We start from the raw sequence: 27854 nt of genomic DNA on the forward strand, positions 1-27854 counted from the left end.
GGTTTTTTTTTACCCCCCATCGGAATTCCATACAGACGAACGGATTTTCCTATCTAAGTCCGTTGAAAAAAGTCTGATGGGGCATACACACGGTCGGAATATCAGATGAAAAGCCCTCGGAAATTCCGACCGTGTGTACGCGGCATTTGTAATTTTAGGCCCCTTTCACATGGTTGGACCTTTCAGGTCATCCTGTCAGTTTTGACGGCGGACTTGAACGACTGCTCCATACATCTCTATGGAGCGTCGGGTGTCAGTGGAGACGTGACCTGATCCAATCCGCTAAAATCATGGCGGATCAGATCTCTCCATAGGAGACAGCGGCGCTGGACAAGCCCCTCCCGCTAAGTGAGCAGAGAGGGACCTGTTATCCGCCGGCTTAGCGGCCATCCACGGAGATATCTCCCGCTGAGCTGGCGGACTCTGCTGTGACGGATCTGCCTAGTGTGAAAGGGGCCTAAAGCACAGTAGAGCCTTTTTAAAACAGAAGAAGATATCTGCCAGCATATCTCCCTTCCATAACCGATCCCAAATATGAGGCTTATTCTATATTTTAGGCAAGTGTGTGGAGCATGCAAATAATTTTTTTGCCTCTGGGTCAACCGTGCATCAAAAACTGTTTACAGCACAGATGCAGCCCAATGCCATAGAGCCAATTATTTCAGACTACATGTAGCTTTTCCAGGCTTGTTAGCCATCATCAGTGCAGTGTATGGAAGCTGTGGATTCTGCATTGTACTGCTTGAGGACAACTGTGCATCCTGGTCCCTTTATTCCACCCTATCATGTTTGCTATACCTTCTCTTGTATTTTTTGAATACATATGGGATTAAGATTCAAGCTGCTCTAATTTGCCATCCTCAGACCCGAGTCCAATGTCCTAATATGGCCCATCATGGCAGTCCAGTGTGATTGCACTCACATACCTTCTTTTTCCATGTAGATTTTAACAATTCGTCTCAGATGATCGGATTCCAAGAGATTAGACTGCTTTCAGCTCTTGTGGTCACTGGCACATATTTTCCAAATAGTGTATTCTCGCTGAGTGAATTTTTAGCACAATGTTCTCCTTGGCGTTTTTTTTTTTTTGTAATCCCTCATTTTTATAATAGTTTGTTAAATCGTTCTTAGTTTTCAGATGAAGCATTGTTGAATCTAAGCTTTGAAAATGACCAAAATCCTCAATATCTGTTGGTATTAATAGCTGTGTACTTTTATGAAAACTTTCAAACTTACTAACTGAGTTAGACAATTACAAATATAGGGGCAAATTTAAAAAGCGGTGGATGTGACGCTAAACATTCAGGCCCAGATTCACAAACGAGATACGACGGCGTATCTCCAGATGTCTCTGAGTCTGGGCAGTCGTATCTATGCGCCTGATTCTTAGAATCAGTTACGCATAGATATCTCTTAGATACGACAGGCGTAAGTCCCTTACGCCGTCGGATCGTAACTGCATATTTACGCTTGCCGCTAGGGGCGTGTACGCTGATTTACGAGTCAAAATATGTAAATCAGCTAGATACGCAAATTCACGAACGTACGCCCGGCCGACGCAGTACAGATACGCCGTTTACGTTAGGCTTTTCCCGACGTAAAGTTACCCCTGCTATATGGTGGCGTACATGCGGCGTACCAATGTTAAGTATGGACGTCGTTCCCGCGTCGAATTTTGAATATTTTACGTCGTTTGCGTAAGTCGTCCGTGAATGGTGCTGGACGTAATTTACGTTCACGTTGAAACCAAAATGTCCTTGCGGCGTACTTTGGAGCAATGCACACTGGGATATTCCATGGACGGCGCATGCGCCGTTCGTGAAAAACTTCAATCACGTCGGGTCACAAGTTATTTACACAAAACACGCCCCCTGTTCCAAATTTGAATTAGGCGGGCTTATGCCGGCCTATTTACGCTACGACGCCGCAACTTACGGAGCAAGTGCTTTAAAAATACAGCACTTGCCCGTCTAAGTTGCGGAGGCGTAACGTAAATCAGGTACGTTACGCATGCGCAAAGATATGCAATTCTACGAGAATCTGGCCCTCACTGTTGGTGAATCACTCACTGTAATTTTTCAACAATGCACCAGGAAGATTCACCTGCAGTGAATGCTTGCTGAATGTCAAATTTACTGCTCTATAAATATAACCCATATAGTTTTAGGGTCTTAGGTAGTGTTTAGATGTGATGGCTGCATTCGTTTTCATTTTTAGAATTTTTGATTCCTTTATTTTTATCTGGGGATCTGGTCAGTAAGTCTGTTAATTTTCAACAGAACAAGCTGTCCTGCAAATGTAGCAGTTTAGAGTATTTTGACAAACCATTTACCACTGACAGGGGTGCTTATGCACTTGACACCAAATCACATACATGTAGATAATTTGCTTTAAGTGGTTATGGTTGGAGCTGTATGCCATGACTGAGTATTTTTTTATTTTTAATCCGGTAATGCATTTTCATCTAAAAGCAATCCTAGCAGCTGATTAGCTGCTGGATTGCTTTTGCCGGTAGTGGGAGGGGAGGTCCCCCCTCCCGCCACCCATCGGCACTTCTCTGGGTATTTCTGCATGATCAGGGAGACTGGTATCTGATCTGGCGGTGGTGCCAGGTTATCATGGGATCTTCCAGTCCCCGGCTGTCTCTATGGTCTAGGAGACCGGAAACAAACTTCCGGTAAGGGCACATATAAACGCTGCCTTTTTTTTTTTTTGTAAAGCATGAGGTCAATGGTTTCCATTTTTTCTTCATCTTTTTTTTGATCTCATGCTTTTCAGGGTAGAGGACAGATCTAGGTTTTTATCCCAGATTTGTCCATAAAGAGGACCTGTCATCCCTTACATTCTATATTATACCAGAGGAGGAGGAAATGGTGCTGGCTCTTTATGAAGACTACACATTCTCTGTTCCTGGGCTTACCTTCTGTAAATGTATGCTGCTGCTCATCTGCTTCATTACAAAAATACCTAGGGTTTGATAAAGATAATGTTACATTGACTGATAAACCTACTGCTGGATTTTTAGTATGTGTGGGAGATGTTTTCTGTTTGGAAACTTGTCATTTTTCATAACATGTGCTGTATTGCATGCTGATAACTTCACAAAACTTGTGTAATAATACGTAGGTGTAGTCTTTTTGATTCACACATTTTTGGCTACTTGCACACAAACTGTACTCTAAACAGACTCTAAGGGCAGATAATCCAAACCAGCAGATCCCACACAATATTATGTACACATGAATGCTGGTATTGATTGAATCTTTAGAGGGACCACAGCAACCTCTAATGGTCATGCATTAAACTACAAATACTGTATGCTAACATGCCGAAGGCAAAAAAATTAAAAATTGCATAGGAATACACAAGCAGCTTCTTTGACTTGTTCTCAAAATATGCAGAATTCAGTGCTGTCATCTTTATTCTGGCTAGCGTTGCACCAATACCGGTATTGGTGTCGATATTAAGCATTTGCATGAGTACTTGTGCAAATGCTCTGATACTAAAGCTGATACTTTCATGTCCGCAGACTTTATGGAGAGAGATGTAGGAGGACATTGCACAAGGGCGTGGCAGTGTGAGATGCGACATCTGGGTCACAGAAGCGATTATGAGTACTTCATAATAATAAACCAGTAATCATTTTGCGTTAGTTGTAAAAAAAAACTGTCACATGACACTAAAAATAGGTATCGGTGAGTACTTGTATCTGTACTCGGTCTTCAAAAACTGGTATCGGCGCATCCCTAATTCTGGCTGACAGGCTAGAGGTACAATTGCAGAATTACATTTCTTGTGAAATTTGTAATGGGTAATGCCCTTAAAAACCGAGAGAGATTAATTATTAAAATACAACTAAATGCTCCTGTATGACTGTTACAAATCCAGTCATTATGCACAAACCTCATATTGTAAAAGTAAACAAACTGCCTTCCCTAACTGGGCCAAATCCATTTTATTTGGGTTTGGGCTTTGGGTTTGGGCAAATGCTCATCGACAAGCTACAGTGACAATGCTTATAGCCATGCCTCCTTCAAAAAAAAATTGTTATCCCGCTGTAATGCAAGCAGGCACATCCTACATAAGAGAGGCAACTCTGCTCTGAATGTAAGAGCATTACAGCATTGTTGCCTCCTCATCACAGGAAGCTGCATCAGGTGTACTCCCATTAACCGGCTCAACAGGTATGTGTGGGACTTTACAGGGGACTTGCAGTGGGGGGAAACTGTGCTGATGTAGTTCTATTTAATTGCTGCAGCATATATTTCATTTCTTGGTAGGCTTTAGTTCTACTATTCGTCTACTATTCGTCTTGGCCGACTAGACACTGTAATTGGCATAATATTTGGAATCTTGCTGATGATTAAAAAAAGCTGTGGGGACTCCTGTTTTAGCACAGGGAATTTTCACGAATGACTTCATTTTGTAACTCAGTGACTTTGTCATGAAGCAAACCACTGGTGGGATTAGGTTCTGATGGAAGCAGTCAATTCCTAACTTGTGTTATATACTAATACCATGGCAGTGACCCAGTGAATCCAGATTGTCTTTCCTGACAAACAATGTGTATGTGGTACATGAGTCTAGAAGTGACTGTTCCCATCGATGTCTAACCACACCATACTCTAAATACCATTGGGGGTGCTCACCGACAGAATATAATCTTTGCTTGATCCTTGCAGGTTATGCTCAGTTTAAAAAATGATTGCATGCTGGTTAGCAAACTGCAACTTTAGAAACCATTAGCCAAGTTGGGTTTTTCTAGTTGCCCACTATTTCTTTCCCCTCGAGATAAGCTAGTGCAGAGGATGTCTTTCTGCTTTTACCCATCGCTTCTCCATAGCTTTAAACTAGGGGTCGACCAATATAGTTTTTTCAGGGCCGATACAATACCGTTTTTTTTTCAATATCACTGTTATTGCTGTCACCAGGAATGTAAACATCCCTTGTGACGGTAATAAGCAGTAACAGGTACTCTTTATGGAGGGATCTGGGGTCTAAAAGACATCCCCCCCCCCCTCCTCTGCATGTGAAAGTATTCAAAACGTCAAGATTGGCATTTTTGAATACCTACTATTTTTGTTAAACTGGCGCCTTTAGGATGCCAGTAATCTGGAAGTGATGTCATGACACTTCCGGGTTACTAGATACGAGACCCAAACAAAGCCAATCTGCTTTGTTTGGGTCTTCGGCCGGCTGGTTGCTTGGGTGGGTCGGGAGACCAGGGCGGAGCAGCAGAAGGCAGCAAGAGGGGGGGGGATGTCATCTCCCGCTGCTTGTAATAACAGCCGAGCTGTATTGGTTGTAATTACAAGAAAGCCAACCGTCCGCCATTACTGTGTCGGGGTAATGCCTGCAGCTGCAGTATAGGCACATATTTAACACCTTGATAGCCCTAGCTGTTTACCCCTTTCCAGCCAGTGTCATTGATCGCCACCATTAGTAGTATCAAAATAAAAATCCCAGTATATATACACCATAGTTTATAGGCGCTATAACTTTCACGCAAACCAATCAATGAAAACGTATTGAGATTTTTATTTTATCAAAAACATTTAGCAGAATACATTTTGGCCCAAATTTATGAAGAAATTTGATTTTAATTTTTTTTCAAAATTTTTATTGGATATGTTTTTTATCGTGTTTTCTTTTTTTTTTAACAATTTTTGGTCTTTTATATCGCAAAAAAATTAAAACCCAGTGCTGATCAAGTACCACCAAACCACAATTGTTTGGGTACAGCGTTGCATGACGCAATCGCTAGTTAAAATAACACAGTGCTAAATAGAAAAAAACGTTAAAATTAAATGTTGACACTTGGAGGGCTACCTACTACTTTAGTATAGTTATTGTGGATGGCGATCTGGGAGACATAGAGCCTCAACTGTCTCATCTGAAGTTGCAAAAATGAACTCTCAAATCCAAGGCTCCTAGGGCTTTTATAGAAAACAGAGGGGCCAGATCCACGTAGCGCGGCGTAATTTTAGGCAGGCGTAGCGTATCGTAGTAACGCTACGCCACCGCAACTTTGAGAGGCAAGTGCTGTATTCACAAAGCACTTGCCTCTAAAGTTACGGCGGCGTAGCGTAAATCTGCCAGCGTAAGGGCGCGGAATTCAAATGATAAAGATGTGGGCGTGTTTTATGTTAATTCTACTTGACCCCACGTAAATGAAGTATTCTTTGAACGGCGCATGCGCCGTCCGTGGGGGTATCCCAGGGCGCATGCTCGAAATCACGCCGCAAATAGTCAATGCTTTCGACATGAACGCAAAGCCCTATGAGCGAACGTTTTACGCAAACGAGGTACACAACGGAAAATTTGACGCTGGACCGACATCCATACTTAACATTGCGTACGCCTCATAGAGCAGGGGTAACGTTACCCCGAAAAAAGCCTTACGTAAACAAATGCGCCGGCCGGACGTACGTTGGTGGATTGGCGTATCTAGCTAATTTGCATACTCGATGCGGAAATCAACGGAAGTGCCACCTAGCGGTCAGCGTAAATATGCACCTAAGATCCGACTGCGTACTAAGACGTACGTCCGTCGGATCTAGCCCAGCTTCAGGCGTATCTTGTTTTGTGGATACAAAACAAATATACGCGGGAGCATCCTAGAAGTTACGCGGCGTATCAGTAGATACGCCAACGTAACTTCTTTGTGGATCTGGCCCAGAGGTGTTTTTCTTCTGTTGTATTTCTAGTACCAGTTCAAATAATAGAATATGATGACAAGTGCATCTGATGGGATGTTTGGATGATCATTTTTCATCCATCCTGGTAGATTATTGGCCTTTATCTGAGCTGGATGATATCCGCAGGCCAACCACTGCTCAAATTTTGGCTAATTTATCAGAAATTTGCCAAACTTTTTCCTCCTATATAGCCAGCCTAAAAAAAACGGTCTCCTCTGCTGAAAATCAACCCATGACATAAGCCGGAGAAGGGCGGCTGTGTTCATAATGGATCATCCTATAGTCATTCATGGCTTCCTGGGGCCTCCATTTAGAAGTCCTGAATAAACATGAGCCACTGTTCCACTTGTCAGAGCCAGTGATTGTATTGTGTTAACTCTTTTGCCTTCCTATAACCCCTCTCATTCTGGCGTATGTGTGTCAAAGAAGAACCAACAAAATGAGAGGAGGCCTCCTGGTTGGGTCAGAATTTGAACTGCTAACACTGCTTACTTGTCATTTTTCACATCCATGTTTAGGTTTACAATCTCAAACTCTGTAGGGTCAATGGACTTGAATAATTGGCAGGCGGCAGGTTGGGTAGGAGGGGTATGGCAGCTGATGAATGCGCAGTGCATTGGTATTTATACCATTCCAGTACAGCTGATATGGAGTATTTGCCCTAGATTATGCTGTCATTCTTACCAGAAAGAATTTGTGTATTAACTGATTTACTGCCAAATCAAATTTTGAAATCTATTGTAAGGTTAGAATGCCCGAAACGCATTCTGAATTGTTTAGTTATTAATCATTCTGTTGTGATTAGTGTAATTGTTAGCTTTTGGAATGTGTAGTTAATCCACAGTTGAGTTTATCTATGTCAGTGCTAAAATGTAACAACAACTTTGCATGCAACGTGTATATCATAGTTGTGGTTAAATGCAGGTCCAGGCTGGCTGGGTGGCACTTCTGGCAGATGTTTGAAAAATAATAAAAATCACTAGAAATACTCTAAAGAGCAAAAACAAGCTATAAGTAAAATTAGTTATTGTTGCCATCTAGAAAATGCTGCAGCTGTGTTAAAGTCGGAGAGTTCACTCGTTTTAGCCTAATCTATGTTCACCAATCCCAGACTCCCAAGAAAGGTTAGTATCTGATTTCCGGCTGTGAGAAACCTCTTTGTACTGCCTTTTCTTTTTTAGCAGGCTTTCTATGTGTAAGAAAACTCAGAGCCAGTAGTGGGGATGTGTAAGAATAGCTCCTGCTTTTTTAGCAATGGTTCTCAGATCACCGCATTACTAAGAGAAGGATTGGATGGCTTGCTGCACTTCGGCTCGGATGAAGAATTGGGCCCCTTGTACATGGGATGCCTGCACTTTATGCCTGCTGGCAGCTTTATTTTTTAGAGAGTCCCTTTAAAGGAGAAGTACAGCCAAAGCTCATTTTGCTGTACTTGTCCTGTGGATCACAGGAGTGCAGTTCGTTCTCTACTCCTGTGTCCCATTTTCAGCAGACATCTGAAGCCCGCTGTCGGCTGACATCATGGAGCCGGTCCAGGCTCAGGAAAGATTGCACACATGTCTGAACCGACAACTGGTTCAGCCTCTCAGTGGGCCACTTATGCACCCTCCACAGCCCAGCCGGTGAGCAACAGTCACCAGAGCCCTTTTCTCATGGAGCTGTGAAAACCGAGCGATCGACAGTATTTGATTGCTCGGTTCTCAGTGTTAGAGCATCAGACCGATGCTGCATCTAACTAGGCAAGTGTGATTAAAAAAACAAAAACCTTTCCCATACTTCTCTTTTCAATCCTTAACGCTGGTGGACTGGCTTTAATGACAGGCTGCCCCATATATACGGTAAGCACACCGCTAGCATCACTGCTTTTGTTTTGTGCATTGTTTACAATCGGGAGCCGGGAGGATGAAGTCCGATCACATGATCACTGTGATATCCAACCACAGTTATCACATGGTGGGGAGACCCAGTTGGTAATACAAAAACATAGAGGGCCGGTTTCCTCTGGCTGAATGGGCTTGCCTTAACAGAAGTGATCCAACTGGAAAGTTTACCCATAACAGGTAAAGGTAAAAGTAAGGGTGTTAAAGTATAACCTTTTTTTTTGGATAAAGTCCAGAGGGATTAGAATACCTGTCCATTTTTATTGCTGTCTGTGCCCCCCACCAAAGAGATCCTTGTCCTGTTTACCATTATCAGTGAAAGTAAAAGAAAATCCCATATTTTGGGTTGTCCCCAGGAAAGCTTTAGAGGGGAAATCTTTCAATGAAGACACGAGTTCAGGTGACCTGAGGGGCCCCAAAGAATTCCCTTAATTTGCAGGGATTTATTTCCTCTCACTTCCTGTTTGGCAATGGAACAGGAAGTGAAGGTAAATCTCTGCAATGGGACACAGATGGAGAAAAAAAAATGACGTGTTACAGCCCCCCTTTTGCTCTATCCAAAATGAAAAGAAAAAAAAAGTTTGTCTATAGTTCTACTTTTAACATGCTACTTTTAGAGGAGCTTTGTGGGGGGGGGGGGGGGAGTACTTCAGTGTTAAACACTTGGCGCACGTAAACGGGTCTAGTCGCACCATAGCAATAGGCACGTCAAGCGCTTGGCTGTTCATATCAATGGCCAGAATAAATTGATATTCTGGGCAATGAAATTAATGGACACCCCAGCACTTGATATGCCTAAACGCGTTTGCAAAATGCGACTTTTGGTGCGTTTTAACACTGTCCTGGGGAGGAAAAAAACGTCATGTGTGCACGAGGCCTTATTGTTACAAACAAGAGCAAAATGCCTGACCTTGAAATATAGACATCTGACATCTGAACATCAACCTGAAATAAAACCCAGTATAATGTTCCTATTGTTTTATGAAGCTTTGTTTTTATAATATTCACCTAAAGTTGTTGTGCTGCCATGTAAAGTTTATGGAAAGCAGCTGCCTTGTACTGGACTTTGTAGCACAATTAAACACTGTATCATTGGCTATTACAATAGTGCTGTGTTTAGAGTCCCTTGTGTGACAGCGGTGTATAAAAAGTAACAGTAACTAGGACAGCGCAGCCTTGGAAAGAATAAGGAACCAAAAGTATAGAAACATTGGTGCAGAACTGCTAAAATAAACATTGTAATAGAAAGGAGGTGGTAACTGATACCATAGAGTAAGTACAACAGGTTCCTCTTCTCTGGCCGCAATCCATCGCTGCTTTACTGACTCCGTGTTCCTTTCTGCTCCATTTTAGGGCTCATGCTTCTCCGGATTCCACCATGGAATATGTCAAGGTAAGCTTTTATTTACACACATCCTACAGAAATTTTACAGATTTTGTTTTAGTGTGTATAAACGGTAAAAAACGGCGTATTCAATAAAGGGAGAGTCCATTTATAGCCAATATTTTTATCTGGGATGGATTCCAGTGGCATTACAATCTCTTGAGATAAGATATTAGGATCTGCTTTTGGGCTTCTACAGCTAATATGCTCTTCCTGTTCCTGTTAGGAAGTTTACATTTTTTATTTTTTTTTCACACATGGAAGTTTTACATTTTATCTACATAAATGCATCAGGACAAGTGGAACTCTTTTATGCTACTCTCTCTGATTTTCACGGACGATAAGCTGCACTGACTGTCCTACCACCCATTAAAGAGATTTTATCAATGGAAGTAAGTCGCCCATGCTGGATGGTGGAAGAGTTGAGTGGAATGCAGAAACTAAATTAGAAAGTGGTAAACTTTTATAGCTTCTAAAGGTAATGGTGGACATGTGGTATCTGCACAGGTTCTCTTTAAGTCCAATATAGGGATACATATATCCGCAAAAGCAGGTTGGAAAAAAAAAAAAAAAATAATTGGATTGATGCTCGTTTTGTCAAGGGGAATCGGGTGTTTTTTTTTACAATCGAAGCAGTACTTACCGTTTTAGAGATGCATCTTCTCCGCCACTTCCGGGTATGGGCTGCGGGACTGGACGTTCCTACTTGATTGACAGGCTTCCGACGGTCGCATACATCGCGTCACGATTTTCCGAAAGTAGCTGAACGTCGGTGCGCAGGCGCCGTATAGAGCCGCACTGACGTTCGGCTTCTTTCGGCTACTTGTGACGCGATGTATGCGACTGTCGGAAGCCTGTCAATCAAAATAGGAACGCCCAGTCCCGAAGACCATACCCGGAAGCGGCGGAGAAGATCGCTCTCTAAAACGGTAAGTACTGCTTCGATTTTAAAAAAAACTACCCGATTCCCCTTGAAATATTTTTTTCTTTACAACCCCTTTAAGTGGGCTGTAAGCAAACACATGGGCATAATTACTGACACCTTGGCCCAGTTCACAGATCACCTATTATATTAGAAACATGGAATTCTTGTATTCTCATTTTTTTTTTTCAGTTTGAGGGATAAGCAGTAATTGGCATGGCCTAGATTCCCTATATTTAGCTCACAAGGACTTGATTTGTGAGTTAATGAGCTCAACTTCAGTGATTTGTAGATACTCATTCACAGTCGGGTCTGATCTTGTGTCCCACGAGAGGGGGTGATGCTGCTTCTATGGGATGTGCACACAAGAAAACCTTACAGCACTAGCTAATACATCCATTATCCGCCTCATACAAGTCGCATTAGGCTCACACGGGGGACAACGTGCTATTGTTTTTGCAAATCCCTTTTCGCGGCTTGTTGGCAGACAGATTCAGAGTTGCATGGACTGTTTTTACTACTTGGATAAAAGGGAATTGTGAAAGAGCAATCACAGTGGAAGCAGCACAAAATCTGGAGACAAAATGGGGTGACTAGAGAGTATACAAAGACTGCCAGGGCACCGAAGCACCAGACTGATTCTAAACTTGGCACATCTGACTTTTACTGTGTCGCCATTAATGAAGCAGAAATGGATTTATTTAAAAGTTTCTTCAAAATAAGTAGTGGAAAAACTGTGACTGCATGCCCTTGTTGCTGACTGCTGAGCGTCTCTTTGTTTGGAATCCCTGCTGATCAGTTGTTTGGAATAAACCTCCGAGCAGCTCCAAGACAACATCTAAGATGATTTCTTTGACTGGAGTTGGGCTCATGAAGTACAGAACCTTGTCCCATTTTCTGGCCCTTCGTCCAATCACTGTCCAGATCTTGCCATTTTAACCTCCATAGCATCGCCAAAATAAGCCCCCTCTTAACCAACAATTGCAGCTCCCTCCTTGCGGGCCTACCTTTACACAGGCTATCCCCCCTTCAGTCTTCATAAATGATGCTGCCAGACTCGTCCACCTTATCAGTCGCATAATATCTACCATCTTTCTCTGCAGATCCTTCCTCTGGCTCCCGTTCACCCAATACATAAAATCCTAACTATAAAAAAATCCATTCACAACTCTGCCCTGAGTTACATCAAAAACTTTGTGTCATAATACGACCAAAATTGTCCTCTTTGTTCCTCCTAATGCCGTTTCTCTCTATCATGGCTCTGCGAGCTGTGATTTGCACAGGCATCGCAGCCCTTTCATTTGAAAGGGCTGCCGTGTCTCCTGAAACCCAATGAAAAGGTCCCTGGATCATTTGAAAAATCGGAGTCCACATGGGAACTGCAGGGGCAGTGCGGTCCCCAGTGAAGGAGCGATTTCAAATGTGTGCAGTGTGCCTTTAGGGTTAATGGCACCCACACGTACCTCCTGCCTTTCAATGTGCAGGTGGTAGCAGCTGCAGGAATGGGTGCGGACCTGCAGTGGGAACCACCTGCACAAGTATAAACCTAGCCTAAGCTCTCCTGCTCTCTAGCTCCCTTGTCACCTCTTCCCATGCTCACCTCCACAACTTCTCCAGACCCTGCACCTTGAAAAACAGGTGATCACTGAGAGGTCATATATTTCTAGCCTTATTTGTTCTTCTTGGTAACCGTACATTCATGCTTCACATAAAGGGGTTGTAAAGGTTTGTTTTTTTATTTTTTTAAATAGGTTCCTTTTAAGCTAGTGCATTGTTGGTTCACTTACCCTTTCCTTCGATTTCCCTACTAAATGTTTTTTTTCTTTGTCTGAATTTCTCACTTCCTGTTTCTCCCCAGTAAGCTTGCCCCCATCATCCAAGCTGTTCTCGCTGGGGGTTAGTAAGCCAGAACGGCTTACTGAGGAGGAACAGGAAGTTAGAAATTCAGACAAAACAAAGACATTTTTTTTTTAGAAGGGAAATCGAAGGAAAAGGTAAGTAAACCAACAATGCACTAGCTTAATGGAACCTATTTAGAAAATAAAAAACAAACCTTTACAACCCCTTTATCACATCCTAGGGAATGACATGTGCACATATACACAGACATGAATTCGTATTTGTATGTATATCGTATGATTTAATCTTGCAACACAGAATCAGTCTATTGTGTTTTTGGGACAGGGACCCACCCAGTGTATCCCGACCCACTAAGATTAGCTTATCAACATATGTTCTTCCCTGAAAGTACCAGTCTTTACCAATGTGCAATATTTATTCCACGCTCTTCTGTATTAAATTTATGATGGATTATTGCTGTAGCTTGATCTTCTGGTTAAAGTATTAGTTCACCATTACTTACTTTTGGCAAAAACTTTCCTGTGCATTACAGTGTTCTTAGCACATTAACATGCAATGCTACATTATATAAAAGAATGCTTACTTTATTTATTACAGGTACTTCTATAGCACCACAACACAGCACTTTACATACAGTATATGTATTGTACATTCACATCAGTCCCTGCCCTCATGGAGCTTACAATTTAAGATCCCTTCCATATATACACATACTAGGGTCAATTTAGACAGGAACCAATTAAACTACCAGCATGTCTTTGGAGGGAGAAAACTGGAGTACCCGGAGGAAACCCTTGCAGGCACAGGGAGAACATGCAAACTTCAGGCAGGTAGTGTCGTGGTGGGGATTCGAACCTACATCCGTAGTGCTGGTGGTTTGAAGTTCTAACCACTTAGCCACTGTGCTGTACTTTTTCAAATGCACCTTATATTGATAGAAGGACATACCGAGTGATAGATGTAGTGATAGATGTGCGGCCCAAAAAAATCAAAAATTAGCACTCTGTGCTTCATTCTCTACCCACACATACGCACCCCTCTCTCTGTCACTCATGCGGAATGCTATGCTGGGAGAGAGAGGACTATTTATGCTCGGGTATGGAATGACGCCAGGAGTACTGTTTTTTGTTTCTGTGGCTGCACATCCAACACTTCATGCATCCTGATACCTGCAGGACGAGGAGGGGAGGACAATGTAATGAGCATCTCAAAAAGTAAGCATTCATTTACAAAACTGAGCACAGCATATTCGTGTATTGAGGACATTGTACTGCATAGGGAGTTTTTTTGGGGCAAAAGTAAGTAAAGGGTAAACTAATCCCTAAGTGCCGGTTCACACTACCGCGACTTGGGATCCGACTTGTGTCGCCCCAAGTCGCGCAACATGAGAAATTCCATTGAAGTGAATGAGAGCCGTCTTCATGTACACAACTGAAGTCGCTCCCACTTCAGAAAAGGTTCCTGTACTACTTCAAGGCGACTTGTAGGCGACTTGTACCCATAGATTTCACTGGAAGTTGCCTCCAAAGTCAGATCACCATCTTAACTGAAGCAACTTTACAGGAAGAGAAAAATAGTTTACTCAGGCAAACCCCTCCCTCCCACAGAGCTGATTATTCTGTGATTGGCCACAGCCAAAGTCACCTGTCCTGGAGGCAACGTTAAGTCGCGTTGTAAGTTGCTCCAAGTCGCTCTGAAGTCGCACTGAAGCTGCCTTGCAAAGTCGCCCTGTAAGTCGGGTTGCCCCTGTGTGAACCGGTACTAAAGATGTACATGTTTTACTATATTGTAACAGAGGAACACTGAAGGAACAGGAAATGTGGAAATATTTATAGAGGAAATGCTGCGCTATCTAGATGTTGGCATGAGTGCCTTAATGCAATGACACTAAATAAAAAATGTGGTGACGTGCAAACAAAGTTTTTTTTACCATAGAACGTATCACAGCATCGCAAATCTTATAATCCACATATGTGTTGATATGTATAAAGTGCCTCTGTGCTTTTCCATGGTCGTATGGGACGTGATAAGTGCTAGCGGCTGTTCTAGATTGTAAGCTCTAACGAGCAGGGCCCTCTGATCCCTCCTGTATTGATTGTATTGTGACTGTACTGTCTTCCCTGATGTAAAGCGCTGCGCAAACTGTTGGCGCTATATAAATCCTGTATAATAATAATAATAGAAGATGTTGCATATGTACAGATTTTGGGTAGCTCCAAGATTTCTTGGTTTTAGGGAATGTGGAAAGTTATTGTAAAGCTGCATTTGAAGGGTCTTAAGGCTGCATTCACACCTAAGCGACAGCCGCGTACGCGTGTAGCGGCAGATTTGCCGCGATTACAAATGTATCTTTTTTTTTTTTTTTTTTTTCTAAAGTATTCCCATTGCTGTCTATGGGAAAACGCGCCTGTCGCGTGAAAAAAAGGGTCCGGGACTTTTTTTCAGGCGACAGGCGTTGCGCGTCTATGAGATGTGAACCATCTCCATAGACGGCAATGGGAATTCTCCCCTCAAGCGACAGAAGCGTCCCGCGTCGGGCGTTTTGTCGCTTAGGTGTGAATGGGGCCTTAATTTGTATCACCATGTCTCTGGTAAAGATATTGAGGAAATAAATCAATATATGCGATTTTTGTTTTTTTTAAACTGCTCACAAGCCTCATTATCCATCAGCTCGATGTGATGGAAAGGCTGCACAACCTGTGTCACACTGCCATCTAGTGTCTGAGACTAGTTTAACGTTTCATCACCCAATGCTTCTCTATTAGTCCAGTAAGGGTTTATTTGGCATTTTTTCCCATGAATACAATGTATGTAAGCACGTATAGTGACCGCACATGAACCAGAACCAGCATCTGGTTTAGATCTGTATGTGATCGTAAGTGTGGGAATCTCAAACTGTTCCCTGACATGCAGTCTGGGGAATTTATTAAACAATCTGTACATTCCAGTAAGTCATGTTCCTTTCTGATTTCATTTACTCGTTGTCTAAAAATAACTCTCCAGTATTATATTTTTAGAATGCACAATACATTTGATATGATATTTTAAATGTTTACTGAAATGTGAATTTATGTTGGTGTTGAGTGCAGAGTGATTCTTAATTACATTTACTTTTTTAGGCTCACAGCAAACCAACAACAGTCCATCAGCAGTCTGCTTTCATTATATAGACTCCTAATCTGATGCAAGGTCCCCTAACTAAGTCTAATTACACACATAAGTTGGACTTGATGGACTTGTGTATTTTTTCAACCTCACCTACTATGTATCTATGTACACTTTGCGCACCTAACTGCACTTGAACCGCCTTTATAAAAAATATACATTCCGTATCTACTCGAGTATAAGCCGAGTTTTTCAGCAAATTTTTTTGTGCTGAAAATGCCCCCCTCGGCTTATACTCGAGTCACCTTTTGCGCCTGATCTCCCAGACTTTAGGGACCGGGTACCCCCTGGACCCCACACATATAACCCCACTCTTCCTCTACAAGTGTGCAAAGTTTACTGTCTGGGGGACCTACGGCCGGGAAGCACCAATTTTTCAAAGCTGGGCACCCCTTCTATATACTCCCATGTTAAACGTAAGTCTAGTGAGGCATGGGCACAGTGAGGCATGGGCACAATGAGGCATGCACATGGACACAGTGAGGCATGCAGATGGACACCCTAGGCTTATACTCGAGTCAATACGTTTTCCCATTTTTGTGTGGTAAAATTAGGTGCCTCGGCTTATAGTCTGGCCGGCTTATACTCGAGTATATACGGTATATTCAATATGTTGTATAATATTTCTTATGATATCCTTACAGAATATTGTCATGACGACTAGTGAGGTCACTTAGTTTAGACCATTTAGGGCTCTTTCACACGGGTGGCCCATTTAGGTCCGCCTGCCAGTTTTTTAGGCGGACCTGAACGGGCGCTCCGTGCTCCTCTATGGAGCCGCGGATGTCAGCGGTGACATGCCCGCTGACATCTGACCCGCTCCGATCCACCATAGTGTGACGTAGGAAAAACCTACTTTTCCATCCGTCTGGCGGATCGGGTGAACACGGGCAGACGGTCCGTGTTCACCTGATCCCCCCTATAGGGGAGAGCGGAGAAAAGACAGGGCGGTCCCTGCACAGTGTACGGGGACCGCCCTGTCATCTGCCGGCTCAGCGGGGATCAACGGAGCGATCCCCGCTGAGCAAGCGGAGGTTCACGGGGCGGATCATTACTGATCCGCCCCGTGTGAAAGGGGCCTTAAACTTGTACTATAGTGATGCCTCTAGTTTTTTTTTTTTGTGGGGGGTCATATTGTAAATTAAAGTCTCCTCTTCTCTATAGGCACGGTAAACAAAGAAATTGTTCAGTATAATAATCATTAAATTATTTGAACTTGGTTGGGCAGAAATTGTGCAACCACAATCAGGCTTCTGTTGGGAATGAGGGGTACTCATCTTATTTGCAGAGGTTTTGCATGGATCATTGGAAGGCCTCGCCTGTTCATAAATGCCATACTCCATATGACAGTGTTATCCATGTCATATATAGCAGGTATACTGTGACCATTTCAGAAAATAATTTTGATAGATGGAGTTTATTTGTATCATGGGTGTAACGGAATGACCCGGGAAGAAACTATTAAAGTATCATTACATTTGAAACCAGAAGCACAGAGCTGTGTGTCTCGTGTCTGGGAGGAATTCTTATGGATCGGGTCCTGTTGGTTGGAGTGTCGATAAGCTGTTGTGGATGGGATGGAAGGTCGTAAACGGTGGTGACCGTTACAATGGGATAGCAAGATTTACCAATTTTCAAGGGAGCAGGGTATTGTGCCACTCCTGCCAGCCACTATCGGACATCATTTCCAATGCTTGCCAGGCATGAAGCAGATCACCTTCACCCCTTTAGTCTTTGATCCTTTTTCATTTAAACACTGGTAATGGAAAGATTTGCAACCAATTTTCAGCCTACATTGGGAATATATGGGGTGGAAACATATTGATGATAGAGAGGTAATTGTTATGAAGGAGATGTGTAGGCTGATTGTTGATCGATCAACTTGGTACATTTAGCCTGCCCACACAGGGTTCGAAACTCAGCCAAAGCTGCAGGGGAGAGGAGGGAGCATCGACAATGGATGGGTCATTGAAGCCTATGGGTAACATCACAACTCCAAGATTTACTAGCCATTGTCATAGCGGTCTCTCTCTTCTTACCTGGACTTCCACTAGCTAATACAAGGGATCACAGGACCAGACCAGAGCGGTAAGAGAGGTAAGTATATACATCCGTCCTTTAACAGATTAGTTAGCATTGGTGTTAGGAGGGGGTAGGGGACGGTTCTAGATAGGTGTATAGCCGGAATTCCACTTAAAGCTGATGATTTGTTTTTTTTTCATTCAGCCGACAGGCTGAATGGAAAAAATAATGATTCCTCCATCCTTACAAACAAGATAAATGGAGAAACTCCCCCCCCGAACCGGGCCATTGGGACTCTCCGCTGTCAGAATACCTGTTCAACAAAAGTCAATATAATATAATGGACTTCTGTCGTACAGGAAAGGCTGCACTTAGATTGCAATTTGGCCATTCCCTGCTGAACCAGTCAAATTTCAGTCCCTCTGTGGTCAGCTTTAGCGCAGCCTCCATGTTTGTTTAGGTACAGGTTTCTTCTAATGTCAATGGCACTACATGAATGTCATCAGCACAGATTTTTTACAACCTGTCCTTATACTTAGGGTCATGTAATTGCAGACTTTTCTTTTTTTATTCAAAATGAAGACCATAAATCATCTGACGTGCCGTTTGCTAAAAATAATTTTGTCATACATATTTATCAGGCGATAGATCCATTGGGCCATTTTATTTTAATCTCACGGTTTCCTGTTTGTGTGAATGCTCAGAATCTGGCTTTGTTCTCTTTGCATGAATTTTGGTTCCAAGTCATAAAATGTGTGTGTATATCTGTGAACGCTGCCAGTCATGCTCATTATTCTTTATTGGCCTGTATCCTCCAGATGGCAAATATCTGACATCTGAATGGCCACTGTGTCCGCTTATGAACTGCCGCACTATATAGCATATGTAATTTCTGCATTTTTAACTTGTATGAACTGTTCCTCTGTCTGTCACTTTATTTGCAGTATAGAGGAAGCCAGCGCTCAGCATATTGCTTATCTGCAAATGTCCAGTGGAATTTCCAGCAGCGATCCAACACTTATTCATGTGAGCAGATTTGTGCAGTAATAGCCTTCTTTTCTAGTATAGTTTCATACAGTAAGTTTTGGACCAGTTTTTAATTAGGAAGTCACTTTAGCCAGTAACAGATTTGCTAGTTTGGCAGTCTAGACCTGATATAGACTCAGTAGCTAATATGTTAACGGGTCATTGTAGAAACTCATGGATCAATGTATCTAAAATAGCCAATTACACAGTTATCACTAGACAGAAATTATAAGGCCCCATACACCCTTGGCACTCCCCTGCCCTTACTAACTTGTCACTGGTAAACACAGAAGCCGGTAGAATACATTTTCTGCACTACGCACTTCTCTGCCAGCTTCTGTATTTATCCTTCAAGCTGCTCAGGTAAGCTGAGCTGCACCAGCCTCACTACTTCTCCTTAGAGTGCTTTCATACTCAGTGCCCGGGCATCGGCAGTAAAGTGCCACTATCTTTACCGATACTTTACTGTTGTTTTTCCGGCACTTTTCAGACGCTAGTGGGGTGCTTTTAACCCCTGCTAGCGGCCAAAAAAGTGTTAAAAGTGCTAGAGTGGCACTTTGCCGGCGGCGCTGCCCATTGATTACAGTGGGCAGGAGTGGTGTATTCATGGCTCCTAAAGCGCTGCAAAGAAGCTACTGGCAGGACCTTTTTTGACGCCCAGCCAGCGTAGCGCCCCAGTGTGAAAGTACTCAGGCTTTCACACTGGGATTGCAGCTGAGGCTTTTTTCAGGTGCTATTTTTAGCGCTAAAGCGCCTAAAAAAACTTCTTCGGTGTGAAAGGGGTCTAAAGCCTTTGCCAAGGACTACTTTCTGGCACTCTCAGGTGAGTGGTTGTAGAACTCTCTATTGTGGGGGTGGGAGAGCTCTGTACTGTGGGGTGAAGAGAGGTCTTTGTACTAAGATAAAAGAGGAGTGGGCTATGTACTGGGAGGGTGAGGAAAAGTCTCTGTACTGAAATTGTGGGGAACTCTCTAGGGCAAGGGTTGGGGGGGGGGGAGGTAACGTTTGGTTATACACTGGCATGTGTTGCACTAGGTTCACACATGTGCGATTTGGATGCACTTTGAACCGCATCTAATTCGCATGACATGTGAAAGACCATTGCTTTCTATTGTGCCTGTTCACTTACTGTATGTCCGGTGCAGCCAGAGTACGGATTCAGTACAAATTAAAAATGAGTCCTGTCAGTTTTCTGAGCAGCACGATCTGACTCGGGTGCAAATTCAGGCCCATTGACTTCTTTGGGAACGCTTCTGAATCACACATGTCATTGAGTTGTGAACAGGATAAAATCCTGACCTGATCCTGATGTAAACCAGATACTGATGCAATCTTAACCTGATCCTGATCAAAAACTGACCTGAAACGCTAAACAACTACTTTGTCAATTAGCTGTGAAAATGGAGCTTCAATTCACACACTCACACCGCACATGTGTGAATCCAGCCTTCCACTCTCATGTACCCTGTGTTGCCCACTTCTGAGTCATGAGCCCTGTGTGATACACACTCCTGGGCCCTGTAGAATTGGTGGGGGGGGATGTGAGTACCTGAACCTATTCTCTGAATATAGAGGAGATTTGATGGCTCCTGCTAAGGTGTATAGTGCACCAAAACCGGGCTGTAAGAAATTATCTGTCTTTTCAAATTTCATACATAAAGTTCTTAATACAATAAAAATGAGTTGTGTGTTGAAATATAATGGAGCTGTTTCATTAAAGCTGGAGAAAAGAACACAAAAGTAGTTGTTGCGGAATACTTAAAGCGGAGTTCCACCCAAAAATTGAACTTCTGCTTTTTGGAACCCTCCCCCCCTCCGGTGTCACATTTGGCACCTTTCAGGGGAAGGGGGTGCAGATACCTGTCTAAGACAGGTATTTGCACCCACTTCCAGGCATAGACTACCGTGGAAGTCACGCCACTTCCCGTCCCCCCTGCTGTCTCCTGGGAAACACACTGGTCCCAGGAGAGAGCGGGGACCAGTGAGGACGGACCACTCGCGCATGTGCAGTAGGGAGCCGGGCAGTGAAGCCGCAACATTTCACTCCCTGATTCCCTCACTGAGGATGGCAGCGGGGGCAGCCGAGAGACGAGCGATTGTTCGAACACGGCTGCCAACATCGCGGGTGTGCTGGACAGGTAAGTGTCCATTTTTTTAAAAGTCAGCAGCTGCAGTATTTGTAGCTGCTGGCTTTTAAAAGAAAAAAAATTTGGGTGGACCCCCGCTTCAAAGGTGTGGCCAGTAAATGGATTTCTGCATGTATGGCTTGTAGTGTAGGAGTAAAATAACCCCCAGCACTGGTGTCATTGACTGTAATAGTAACCCCCAGCATTGGTGTATGTGGCCGCAATAATCTCCAACGGTGGTTAGAAGTAGTAACTTTAACCCCCCAGCATTGATGGAAATTGGCTGGCTGTGAACAAAAGATACAACAAATAAACAAAAAAATGTGTGTTTCATTTCACAGTGAGTAGTAATCTCTTGGTAAATAACAATGTCATCTCCATACTGCAGTCTTGGTTTTCCCTTGCCCCTTAGGCTCCATGCAGCCTGGGCTTTAAAAAAACGCAGAAAAAATGCTTCTATAGAACATTTTTGTACACAGTTTAGCTCCAAACAGAAATGCAAACCAGAGAGGTTTTTTTTCTTTCCTGCTGATAAATGTTGAGCGTAACTTATGCCTCTTATTATACTAATATGCATGGACATACTTCTACAGGCAAAACACACAAACTCCTGTAGAAGCAGCGATTTGTAAGCCAGTGTGCATGGACCCTTTATGTACAGTCTGCACCTGTCATATTTTGCTGGCAGTTGATGTATTCGTGACCTTTCTCCCCAGGATCTGAAGCTCTATAAGCAGCACAGGAATCGGTCCCACACACTTACATAACGTTACTTGCAGATCTGCCTGCTTGCTCTGATTTCCAGGGAAAGACCTGGATTTTAGGGGTTGTCCCTGGAAATGTGTCCCAGGACATCATAAGATATAAACAGGGCCATGGATAAATCAATGGGGAAAAAAACAAGCTTACTTACCAACCAGCTCGCAGACAACCAATTAAACCTGTCTAATGGTATGCGTTAAAAACAGAGGTTTAGTCTGCATGCAGGACATCATAAGGATTTTGAGTTTTGACCAAGTGTAAAATGCCTCATTATTCATAAGTAGTATTGAAAAAGCAAACATACCCATATGTTATATTTAATGATGTCATAACTGGGCATATAGTGCTGTATTGCCCTTGATCACAGATGCCAACATGATTTGCCCTAAGCCCCCAGTCTAGCATATAGTGATCTCATTGCACGGGTCTGATTTTTTTTCTTTTTTATGAGATTGCAGCCTTTACTTTCTCTTTCTGGGGTAGGATCATATGAGCCCATTCATCCTGTACAATCCTCTTCTTTTCTGATTGAAATTAACTTCTACTTTCTAGGCCCCATCCATGCTCATAGGCACACATGAATGATAAGATCTTTGGGGCCATATTGTATTGATAATATTCTCTACATCAAGCTCAGAAGCAAAATGCCCCTGGACATTATTTGGAAATTGTAGGTGACAATTCTCCCTTGCAGTGGGGCTGCATTTGCAATGTAATGGTTAACTGCTCCTTTAGGTTTATAGGGCATGGAAAAGATTTACTTACACCATCCTCTGCTGTTGCAGACTCTTCCATGCTGCTAGGCCAGTCCCTGCAGCCTCTCTTTCCCAATGCTCCCAGAGGTCTAAGGTCCTGACTTCAATACCAATGCAGTGTCCTTAGCCCTGCATTGAACATGAGGACACCAAGGGACAGTCCACCGCCATGTCAGCTGTCTGTCGGGAAAGCGGAGAATTGGGTGAGGAAAAATTTATTTTACCACCTCCTAGGCTTAACCACCAGTTAATTCTTGCAGTGTTGGTGGAGCTCACTGTAATGCCGCGTACACACGGTCGTTTTTTGTGATGAAAAAAATACATTTTTAAAAACGTCATTTAAAATGACCGTGTGTGGGGAAAACGTTGTTTTATGACTTCTGAAAAACGACAAAAAAAAAATCGAGCATGCTTCAATTTTTTATGTCGTTTTTCTAAACGTCGTTTTTTGTGTCATAAAAAATGACCGTGTGTAGCTAAAACGACGTTTTTAAACCCGCGCATGCTCAGAAGCAAGTTAGGACGCAAGTTTGAATGGAACGTGCTGAACGCTTTGCTAGAGCTTGTTGAAAAAACGATGGTGTGTATGCTACGTCGTTTTTTAAAATGAAGTTTGAAAAACATCGGTTTTTTTTCATGATAAAAAATGACGTTTTTTTTCATCACAAAAAACGACCGTGTGTACGCGGCATAAGGAACAATTTTCACGTTTTTCATACATGAGGAAGGGTTAGGGCCTTACCAGATTTTCCTTGCTTTTTGTGCCCCTGGTCAGATTACCATTCAGATTATATTATGTCTGACACCTATCACTTGGATAGGATGTAATAACACATTTTTTTATGGGTCACACAAAAAGCAAGTTCCAATTTTCCATCACTTCACTAAAATAAATTTTTCAAATGCTGTTGGTGTTCTCATTGTAAAGATTCCCCTCACTTCCTATTCTTTTTTTTTTTTTATCAAAACGACTTTTATTGAGCATAAAAAACAAATGAACAGATGGGTGATAAGTGCAACATGCACGAACATCCTAGCTATGTGCTTGCCTTTGTGCGCCGGGGGCGGTTTAAAAAAAGTTAATTTTATTTAATTTTTTAAATCACTTTCATGGCTGTCACAAGAAATTAAAACATTCCTTCTGACAGCAATATGCAGTGACAGGTACTATTTTTTTAAGAGATCTGGGGTCTAGTAGACCCCAGTCTCTTCTGCCCTTACAAGCTATCTGCTCACACCAAGATATTTGTGAGCAGATGCTTTACCAATTTGAAAATGGCGCTGTTTACATCTGGCAAAACATAGGTGACGAAAATGCTTGTCACTTCCAGTTTCCTATGTCATAGAAATCATCTGGGACTTTCAGGTCTTCCACCATCTCTAAGCAGGAGGGGGGGACCCCCTCTCACCGCCCATAAAAGCGATTAGGCGGCTAATTGGCAGAGAATCACAGGTTTAAAAAATAGATACTGGGATGATGCCTGTAGCTGAAGGTATAACTACTGCAACTCAGTGATGCCCTTGGGCAGCAAGTGGTTAAATGGATTCAAGGATCAAATGGGGTAGAATGCCAACTCTGAAACACATTTGAGGTTGATTTATTAAAACTGGAGAGTGCAAATCTGGTGCAGCTGATATAGCAGCAAATCGGCATCTAACTTCATCATGTTCAATTAGGCTTTGACAAAAATACCTGGAGGCTGATAGGTTTCTATGCAGAGCTGCACCACATTTTCCACTCTCTAGTTTTTGTAAATCGACCCCATCAAATGTTCAAATATTTATCAAAAACAGCCAGTCACTTTTCAACTCTTCCGTCGTTGGTCTGAATCTCATGGTGTGTGTACATGCCTTGTAGCTGTCCTCTAGCAGGCTCCTATAGGTTATTCATACCTGTGTTGCTTTTCACACTAGTATCTACCAGCCAAGATTAAATAATGCCGCTAATAGATAACATTTCCAACTGGGGGCTTAAGCTGGCCACCTACAGTGGGGATCGAAAGTTTGGGCACCCCAGGTAAAAATTTGTATTAATGTGCATAACGAAGCCAAGGAAAGATGGAAAAATCTCCAAAAGGCATCAAGTTACAGATTAGACATTCTTATAATATGTCAAAAAAAGTTACATTTTATTTCCATCATTTACACTTTCAAAATTACAGAAAACAAAAAAATGGCGTCTGCAAAAGTTTGGGCACCCTGCAGTATTTATAGCATGCACTGCCCCCTTTGCAAAGCTGAGACCTGCCAGTGTCATGGATTGTTCTCAATCATCGTCTGGGAAGACCAGGTGATGTCAATCTCAAAGGTTTTAAATGCCCAGACTCATCTGACCTTGCCCCAACAATCAGCACCATGGGTTCTTCTAAGCAGTTGTCTAGAAAACTGAAACTGAAAATAGTTGACGCTCACAAAGCTGAAGAAGGCTATAAGAAGATAGCAAAGCGTTTTCAGATGTCAATATCCTTTGTTCGGAATGTAATTAAGAAATGGCAGTCATCAGGAACAGTGGAAGTTAAAGCAAGATCTGGAAGACCAAGAAAAATATCAGACAGCACAGCTCGCAGGATTGTGAGAAAAGCAATTCAAAACCCAGGTTTTACTGCACGATCCCTCCAGAAAGATCTGGCAGACACTGGAGTTGTGGTACACTTTTGCACTATAAAGAGATACTTGTACAAATATGGTCAGAAGAAAACCTTTTCTATGTCCTCCAACTGTTAAGCATGAGGGTGCATCAATCATGCTTTGGGGTTGTATTGCAGCCAGTGGCACAGGGAACATTTTACGAGTAGAAGGAAAAACGGATTCAATAAAATTTCAGCTAATTTTGGATGGTAACTTGATGCCATCTGTAAAAAAGCTGAAGTTAAGGAGAAGATGGCTTCTACAAATGGATAATGATCCTAAACATCCACGGGGGATTACATCAAGAGGCGTAAACTGAAGGTTTTGCCATGGCCTTCACAATCTCCTGACCTCAACATAATTGAAAATCTATGGATAGACCTTAAAAGAGCAGTGCATGACAGACAGCCCAGAGATCTCAAAGAACTGGAAGACTTTTGTAAGGAAGAATGGGCAAAGATACCTCAAACAAGAATTGAAAGACTCTTGGCTGGCTACAAAAAGCGTTTACAAGCTGTGATACTTGCCAAAGGGGGCAGTACAAGATATTAACTCTGCAGGGTGCCCAAACTTTTGCAGACACCATTTTTTTGTTTTCTGTAATTTTGAGAGTGTAAACGATGGAAATAAAATCTAACTTTTTTTGACATATTATAAGAATTGGAGATTTCCATCTTTCCTTGGCTTCGTAATGCACATTAATACAAATTTTTACCTGGGGTGCCCAAACTTTCGATCCCCACTGTACAGCACCCGACCCCCCCCCCCCAGTTGGATCCACAACTTCATTGGTGGCCCTAAAGAACCCAACTCCCTAACAAGGGCCCCATCCATCCTCATGTACTGTGTAACCCTATGATTATAATATAAACTCTTTACCAAAATGAATCCATCTATTGTGTATACAAAGTGAGAGTCTTGGCTCCCATGCACTATAATTGTGGTAAACAAGAATTTTCTATAAGCTAATGATCCCGGATTATTTGTAACTAGAGCTCATGTAGCTGTGTGTTGCTGCCTCATGCGTTACTCATCTCTGACTCTCTTGCTCACATGAAATTCCTACAGTTACAAGTTTCCATGTATCATTCTGGCAGCAGGCAGGCTGTTGTTCAACATTTCCCAGACTAATGATATCCTCAGAAATGACATCCATGAAAACACAGTCCCATGGCACTTCATTTTCAGCCGCATCAATTCGCTCAATGATGGTGATTATGACTTTCCCCCTTTATAATCAGTAAACATTATTTTCTCTCATAATACGTTTTCTGCACACAAGAGAACTAAACTGGAGAGAGTGAGAGGCTGATGAGTGAGAACATTGCAGTTCCTCTGCCAGTCATGAGAACACTTGAGGTCTCCAGCCTCTATGATCACAGCAAATAGAAAACACTCTAAACATTTGGATTTGGAAAGCAAATCGGCGCTTTCTGATTGCTGAGGGAAAACTTCAAGAAATGTCACACATGCACTATTCCAACAAATTAAATGTTTTTGTTTTGAATACTGTGGAGAGGCATTAGGTCACCCAGGGATCCTCAAAGCTGTTGCGGAACTACACATCCCATGAGGCATTGTAAAACTCTGATATTCACAGACATGACTAGGCATGATGGGAATTGTAGTTCCTGAACAACTGGAGGGCCGTAGTTTGAAGACCCCTGAGGTCACCTATTTTTTTATTTATTGCGGTCTGTCCTTTTTAATTGGATTCTCCCTTTCTGTTTGTGCCGTTCACCGTTCTCACCAAAGGTGAAAGAGAATCCCAAATTGGGGATGGTCACCACACTTTAGAAGTGTGATATTTTCCTTCACTTTTGGTCTTGAGACGCTCAGTTACAGAAGATCCCTTAGGCCCCTTTCACATGTGCGGACCTTAGGTCCGCTTTTACATCCATCCGTTTGCCGATGAAAACGGGACATACATTGGTCCCTATGTAATCACCCGCCTCCGCAAAGATCCGATTTTGCGGACGGAAGAAAATCCTATGTTTTCTTCCGTCTGCGGATCAGATGAACACGGACACACAGTCCGTGTTCATCCGACCCCCCCATAGGGGAGAGCGGAGAAAAGACAGGGCGGTCCCTGCACAGTGTGCGGGGACCGCCCTGTCAGCCGTCGGCTCAGCGGGGATTTTACGGAGGATCCTCGCTGAGCTGACAGACACACGGAGGCGGATCATTACTGATCCGCCCCGTGTGAAAGGGCCCTTAAAGTTAGAGAAATCCTCTCTGAAATACGTGCTCCTTTTTTTTTTAAATTCCCCCACTATTTATGATCCAGTTACAATTCAAAATTTGTAGTTTTTGTCCCACACTTTACATCCCAGTGATCATAATAAGCAGCACAAATGGAGAGATTGAATCTCCCAATGGGAATACAGATCACAATAAAAACCAAGCAAGTTTCCCTACGTCATCCAAGAGGAAAAGAAAATGGCGTTGGATACACTTGGTGATCTATACAAAGAGGAAAAAATATATACCGGTACTTTTTTTTATTTTTTTTTTATGTTTTTTGGTTGGCATACAGCAAGAATTACTATTGCGACAACACATCATCAGTAGGGTAAAACTAACCTGTCTCACGACGGTCTAATCCCAGCTCACGTTCCCTATTATT

At 42.7% G+C, this 27854-nt stretch overlaps 1 protein-coding gene across 1 annotated transcript in view; it reads left to right on the plus strand.

Annotated features, from left to right (window-relative positions):
* Positions 1-27854, plus strand: part of BCAR3 (BCAR3 adaptor protein, NSP family member) — a 173088-nt gene that overhangs the window by 66109 nt on the left and 79125 nt on the right. Inside the window, exon 3 of the mRNA XM_040360002.1 lies at positions 9932-9971. Coding sequence (XP_040215936.1) covers positions 9932-9971 — 40 coding nt within the window. The remainder of the gene's footprint in view (positions 1-9931; positions 9972-27854) is intronic.

Source organism: Rana temporaria, chromosome 7 (assembly GCF_905171775.1).
Source record: "Rana temporaria chromosome 7, aRanTem1.1, whole genome shotgun sequence".
Classification (NCBI taxonomy): Eukaryota; Metazoa; Chordata; class Amphibia; order Anura; family Ranidae; genus Rana; species Rana temporaria.